The sequence below is a fragment of the Camponotus floridanus genome, unplaced genomic scaffold (assembly GCF_003227725.1).
Source record: "Camponotus floridanus strain SB8 unplaced genomic scaffold, Cflo_v7.5 scaffold184, whole genome shotgun sequence".
Lineage (NCBI taxonomy): Eukaryota > Metazoa > Arthropoda > Insecta > Hymenoptera > Formicidae > Camponotus > Camponotus floridanus.
Window position 1 is genome coordinate 344,359 of NW_020229308.1, and position 6,697 is coordinate 351,055.

Below are 6,697 nucleotides of genomic sequence, written 5' to 3' on the forward strand. Positions count from 1 at the left end.
GTGCGATAATATAAGAATTTGTTATACAATTATTCAAATTCAAAACAGCGAATAAGTAAAACTCAATATTGACACTATTGTTTCTTCTATAGTAAGTTAAGATATAAGATAATTTTATAAAATATTTTATGGTCCCAGAGTACGTCACGAAAAAGATGTGGTAGGATGTAGCGTGGCACTCGTTTTTTACTTTATAATTTTTCTTCTTTTTCAAAATTTCTAATTTTTTAGTATTTCTAATAATTTTGTAATTTATTAGAATTCATATTTTAGTTGACTCTTACGATATAATAATTTTTAATACGAGGAATAATCTTGTAATTTTTTTCTTTCAAAATCTTATAAATTTTGTCTAAAACATTTTTTTATATGGCGCATCAAATTTCGAAGAAAACATCTTGTAAAACTTTATATTCTGTACATATTTATTCAACAATGTTATTCAAAAACTTTACAATGCACATATGTTGCATGATTGTTCACTTCAATAAATTACCCGATTGATAATAAATATATATTTTTTTTCTGCTACGTTATTATCGTGTAGAATGCATCACCATAAAATAAGATACTGCCCGCATTTGTAAGCTGAAATTGATACAATAAACTTCTTAAATCCAAATTAAAATTCAATTTTATTGTTAAAAAAACTTTTTGATTTTACCGAAGCAAAACCTTCCAAACATGCTATATATAAACGGCCCCATATTATAGTAACATTTATATTTCCTTTTTGCATTATAAATAATAATAATTTCTGTGTATGTAATGGTGCTATATACCACAATCCACTATAACTGCAATTTTTGGAATGATTGATTTAAAGAAAACTGGTTACAAAATAGAAAAGAAGTTAATCGCTAAAGATTTTTGATATAATATAATTACTGGCTGTAACACATACATGTAAAATGTGAAATTGGTTTAAATCGAATATATATTTGCACCAAGATATAAAATACATAATATACATATAATTCCAAAAACATATTGTAAAATATGATACACTTACGTTGCTTTAAATACTTCCATTCCATGATCTGTTACTTTCTGTCCACCGTAATTAACAATGAACATATAACTTATATGTATAACAATGAGTAGAATGACTATAAATATATCTTCAAAACTCCTATTGTTTATTGATGTTAGCTGTTAAAAAATTACGGAAGGTTTAATGAATTAAATAAAAAGCGTAGGATAGAAAAATACACACCACACACACAACACCACTTACTTGAAAAAGATTGATACTTAAAGAACTGACCCCAACAATGATAAGAATAGCGAATAATACCGTAAAATTAAACGAAATAAGTTTGGTAAATCTTTAAGAAGGAACTACATATTGATATTATCAATATATAAATACAATTTGATAAATATATTTAATTAGAATAATATGTGTTATATTCCTATATGAACAATGTATATATATATATATATATATATATATATACATATATATATATATATATAATATATAATATGTAATTTAATCCTATCTAACCTTACTAACAACATCTAAGATTTCACATTTAAAAAATACCATATTGCTAACTATGAATGTATCTTTCAAAAGAAATTAGAAATTACATAAAATTATATAATAATTATATAAATGAATGAATATTTATAACACATATTTAATTTATAGATATATCTCTTCGATATATCGAATATATTCGATATATCGAAAAGATACAATTAGTACATATATGAACGATAGAGATAAAATTTCATGATTACTCCTCTTAATAAAAAAGAAGATATAAAAAGAGTATTGTCGACAGAAGTATCAAAATATACTGACTCGACTGCTCTTCGATGAATAAGAATCGCATGTACAAGCCTCTGATAAAACAGGTACTGTCTTCCAAAAATAGGAATCATTAATGTATTTTTTTCGATAGCATTCTCTATCCGATAACTGCATTAATTTACTTAAATATATATTTATTTAATTTCACTTCTGATTTAAAACAAGTGTCAAAAAAGTAATCGCTTACCTTGCGATTTTAAATAGCGCACATGCATGCCACATATATGTCAAAATTGTTATAAACGTAACATATAAAGCTATTACTGCTATTAAACATGCTAATACCTCGTGTAACAATATAATGTAAATATATTTTTCTTGGCTGATAAAATATTCTGTGATTATAAAAGTTCGAAAAGGCCGTGATTATTCAATGGCAATATAACATCAAGAATTAATGGCAAAAATTGAAGTATGAAGAGCAAGAAAGAGCAAAAAACAACAATCACTGAAAAATGTTAGATCTAATTTAAGTCAAATGTTATGTTATGTTATATAAAGAAGTGTTTTCAATGCCAGAATTTCTTGCCTTATGTTGCTCTCAACCCGAATATGTTTGACGTATAAAGCAAAAAAAAGATTAACGAAATAAATAATATATTCTTTATCCTACAATATATATTATATTCTTACCTATTGAAACTATTGAAGAAAATTGTATATTGTAAGCATATGTTTCTATAATATCAACTTCTAATTTATTCTTCAATAATCTCCAATCATCTTGCATTCGTTCCAACATTTTCTTCACCTGTTCATTCAAATATTTGCCTTTATTAATAGTTTAAATGCGATTTATTTTATAAATGTTACAACAAAATATTTCAATTAATGATCTATCATATTGAACTTACACTGTCAGCTTGAATCATAAACATACAGTACTTAACAGTAACGAAAAGAATAGGAAAGACTATTGAAAGAATCTTGATGAGAAGGTTCATACTGTATTGTGTTGTCACGAATACTAACAACTGATAGAAAACAACATCTTTAGGATTGATTGCAGTCTAGTGTGTTAGGATATATGTGAATGTAAATTAATTATCATATATTAATAAATTGGAAAAAAATGAAGTTTTTCCTCGAATTTAATGTATAATTAATATATACCACTATCTAAATATAACTACATTGTGTAAAAGTTCGAAAATTGTATAACTCAACATTTATACCTGAACAAGAATAAATGTCCAAAGAAGACCAACAAACAGCACTTTACGTATTCGTGTAAGTATGATTGCTGATAGGGCCATAAACCAAGAATATTAAGAAGTACTCGATTCACTTTGTAATGACGCTCTTCTACCGCATCATTTTACAAAAGAACTGCGATAACTGTTAAATGAACCTTTGAATTCTCGAATTATTTCTTTCCACATTTTCCGTCAATTTTCAGCGATCGATATCTTTACACACCAATTATTGTAAAGATGGCCATATACCAATTATAAAATTGTATATTCATTATATAGATGAAATTGAATTAGTCCAAATTACCTTAATATATGCGGCAATATATTTTTAACGCATATTCTTGCGCAAACGCAGTTATAACTTTTGCTCGTGGAAAGAATTTCGATATCTTTTAGTACATCGTATGAAGCATTACTCATTCATATATTTGATGAATCTATACAGTATCAAATGGTATCGAAAATATAATAAGAAAAATACAAGACCGTGGATTATTTATATTCAGTATTATGTAAGCTGTATTCTTTTATTTCTTTATTAAACACTTAAGGAAATCAAATGAAAATGCTGGTTATTTTTTGCAAAATTTTCATGCAGTGTTAAGTGTGTTTGCACTTGGTGTGTTTGCTCCATGTAACATGTGAAATGTCCCATTTTAATTGCAAATATCTTGTAGATAACGTCGAAAATATTTCGGCATCAAATTTATTTGGTAAAGGCTAATATCACATTTGTCATATGATAAATTTTTAAACATATTAATTGGCTGCAGAATAAAAGGTTTCTGAAGAATCAATAAATTACTATCCCGCAGCCAATCAATATTCTTAAAAAATTGGTCGTATGACAAATGTAATATTAGCCTAAAAGAGAGAACAATGATATATATATATATTAATTTGATCTTAAGTGTATGTAAAAATAATATGAAGATTAACACGTGTATGTATATATATATATGTTCTGAAAGAGAATATAAAATATCTTGATATAAAAGAATCTAAATTAATTTTCTTTAATAATCTTTAAAATAAGAAATAAAACAAAAATAAACAAAAAAGAAATTCTTTTAAATATATATTTTATGTTGTGTTAAACATATATTTACTTTTTGTGTTAAATTATTTTGAAGATCTAGCCAATAAATAATAAATTTCCTTTCTAATTATTATCGCGTATAGAATAAATCACTATGAAGTAAAATACTGCTGCATTTACGAGTTAAAAAAGGATACATATATTAAATTGCTCGTCAAATCAACATTATATATTTAGTAATCGTCTTCGTTAAATCGACATTATAATTTATTTTAAAAAAACATTTTATGTAGCAAAACCTTTCAAGGAAGCAGTAAATATGTTACCGCATTCTATATTTTGTGACCATGATATTATTTAATATATAACTTTATATATGATTAATAATTGTTTCGACGTTTGATTATTGGTATATTATTCTCAAACTAGATTATACTTCTATCAAACTCTTTAAAAATTTGCCTTATTAAATTTATTAATATTTGGAAATAAGAGTGAAGTAATTAGAATTAGTATTTGGAAATAAGATTGAAAGAATATAATATTTATATATAGTACATAAAATTGCAGAAATTTGTAATGGACATATATGCACATTTATCTTTTCTTTATGTGTATAGATCTATGTGTGCATGTATGTGTGTGTGTGTGTGTGTGTGTGTGTGTGTGTGTGTGTGTGTGTATTATGTTAATTATGTTATGTTAATTTAAACATTGTAGCCGATAAATAATGAATTATCCTAGTTCATTATTATCGCGTAGAATAAATCACTATAAAGTAGGATACTGCGGCATTCGTGAGCTAAAAAGGATGCGAACTATTAAATTACTCGATAAGTCTGTTAGTTCGACATTATAATTTGTTTTAAAAAAAGCTTTTAATTTTACCGCAACAAAATCTTCCAAGGAAGCAGTAAATATGCCACCGCATTTTATATTGATATCCACTATTCTTTCTTGCATTATAAATAATAACATTTTCTGTGTATGCAGTGGTGCTGCGTACCACAACCATTATAACTGTAAATTTGAAATGAAATAAAATAATTAGCAAAAAACTTAACATATTTTTGTAATTTAATTATTATATTAACTATATATTTAAAAGTATTAGAAAAATATTTTTATACAATTGATTTATTATAAACCAAAATTAACAGATGGATTTATGTGAGAATCGTACGCATAAAATTGTCAAAAAAAAACACACTACTCACGTTGCTTCGAACAGCTTTATTCCATGATCTGTTATTATTTGTCCCGCATAATTGGCACAGAACATATAAGTTAAATGAATCAAAATTAATAAAGCAAATACGAATATCTCTTTGACATTACCCGTTAATGTTATCAATTGAAGAAACTACAATAAAATGGTACTTAAAGAAAAGTCAATTAAACAAAATAGATAAGAAAAAATATTGCTTACTTGTAAAAGAGTTAAACTTAAAGAGCTAACCTACTAAGATCAGAATAGCAAATAATACAGCAAAATTCAGATGTGAAAAACTTAGTAAACCTTCAACGAGATGTTAAGTATTAGAATTGTTATATTATCAATAAAAAATTGTTACATTATCAATATAGATAGATGCAAACATTGATATATTCATTTTTTTCCATAAATGATAAATAAATGATAAATAAATGTGATTCTGATTGTTATATTCATTTTTTTCTATGTGATAAATAAATGTGATTCCACTTCAAAAGATATATATGTATTTTTAACAATCTAAATATGTATGTTTATCAAATACATCACATATTTGAAAGAAACTGCAAATCTTTAATATATTTTCATTTTTTGAAAAGTACTTAATTTTAATTTTAATTGCTCATAAAATTGTGATTTCACTTAATGTAAAAAATATTAAGAAACAATTTAATATTAAACATGTAGTAACATGTGTAACAATAACGCGGTTTTAGAGTTAAGAATACCACAAAAAAACAGAGTGCAAAGTTTTATAGCAATAGAAAAATAAAACCATTCACTCGATGGCTCTACGATGTACAATAACTGCATGGACAATCCTCTGGTAAAGGAGATGCTCTCTTTTAGGATCAGATATTGCTAATATGTTCCACTTAATCGCACTTTCTATATGATGACTGTATAAATCCATTTAGACATATTTCGATTTAAGAAACAAGTGCAATTAATATTACCTTGCGATATTAAATAGAGCACATATATATAGGAGAAACATTAAGAATGTCGAACTGGCGCTACACACTGTGACTCCTGCTATGGATTGTGATAATGTAATAGTATTGCGTATACATATTTCTCTTGATTTGAAAAAATATTCCGTAACGATAAAAAATTGCCAAGAACGTGACTCGTTCAAAAATAATATAAAATCAAATATTAGCGAAAAAAGTTTGAGAGTATTACGGACCACGGTTAATACAAAAACAGCATAAGCCTGAGGAAAAATCTAATTGATGTCAAAGTCTAATTTATAACCTAAATACGTAAAGAATTTAAACGACATTTCATATCAAATATATATTCAAATATTTTTTTATCTTGTTAATTACAAAATCACAAAAAATTATGATTGATAATTGAAAAATTGATATTATACATACTGCATATATTATATTGATGTTATCTTTATTACAAACTATACG

At 25.4% G+C, this 6,697-nt stretch overlaps 2 protein-coding genes across 2 annotated transcripts; both read right to left on the reverse strand.

The window, feature by feature from the left end:
• Positions 1–528: 528 nt before the first annotated feature.
• On the reverse strand, positions 529–2,086 carry LOC109610506. The gene is made up of 6 exons (XM_025407719.1): positions 2,010–2,086; positions 1,814–1,930; positions 1,238–1,262; positions 1,013–1,152; positions 665–797; positions 529–588 (listed from the first exon to the last, which is right to left on the reverse strand). Exons 1-6 carry the CDS (start codon positions 2,042–2,044, stop codon positions 529–531), a joined length of 510 nt encoding a protein of 169 aa, XP_025263504.1. The 5' UTR covers positions 2,045–2,086.
• Positions 2,087–2,163: 77 nt separating this feature from the next.
• Positions 2,164–3,050, reverse strand: LOC112637628. Its single transcript, XM_025407720.1, has 4 exons — positions 2,998–3,050; positions 2,677–2,832; positions 2,456–2,573; positions 2,164–2,270 (listed from the first exon to the last, which is right to left on the reverse strand). The coding sequence occupies exons 2-4, from the start codon at positions 2,764–2,766 to the stop codon at positions 2,164–2,166; spliced, it is 315 nt and encodes a 104-aa protein (XP_025263505.1). The 5' UTR covers positions 2,767–2,832; positions 2,998–3,050.
• Positions 3,051–6,697: the final 3,647 nt, after the last annotated feature.

What these genes read in the sequence shown, in the direction of transcription:
- LOC109610506 (XM_025407719.1), bottom strand. Translation starts at nt 2,044, where the DNA reads ATGTGGCATGCATGTGCGCTATTTAAAATCGCAAG. An exon ending in GCGCTATTTAAAATCGCAAG is followed by an intron (nt 1,931 to 2,009) that starts GTAAGCGATTAC and finishes AAATTAATGCAG; the next exon opens with TTATCGGATAGAGAATGCTA. An exon ending in ATGGAAGTATTTAAAGCAAC is followed by an intron (nt 798 to 1,012) that starts GTAAGTGTATCA and finishes CAAAAATTGCAG; the next exon opens with TTATAGTGGATTGTGGTATA.
- LOC112637628 (XM_025407720.1), bottom strand. Translation starts at nt 2,766, where the DNA reads ATGAACCTTCTCATCAAGATTCTTTCAATAGTCTTTCCTATTCTTTTC. An exon ending in TTATGATTCAAGCTGACAGT is followed by an intron (nt 2,574 to 2,676) that starts GTAAGTTCAATA and finishes TTGAATGAACAG; the next exon opens with GTGAAGAAAATGTTGGAACG. An exon ending in TTCTTCAATAGTTTCAATAG is followed by an intron (nt 2,271 to 2,455) that starts GTAAGAATATAA and finishes AACATTTTTCAG; the next exon opens with TGATTGTTGTTTTTTGCTCT.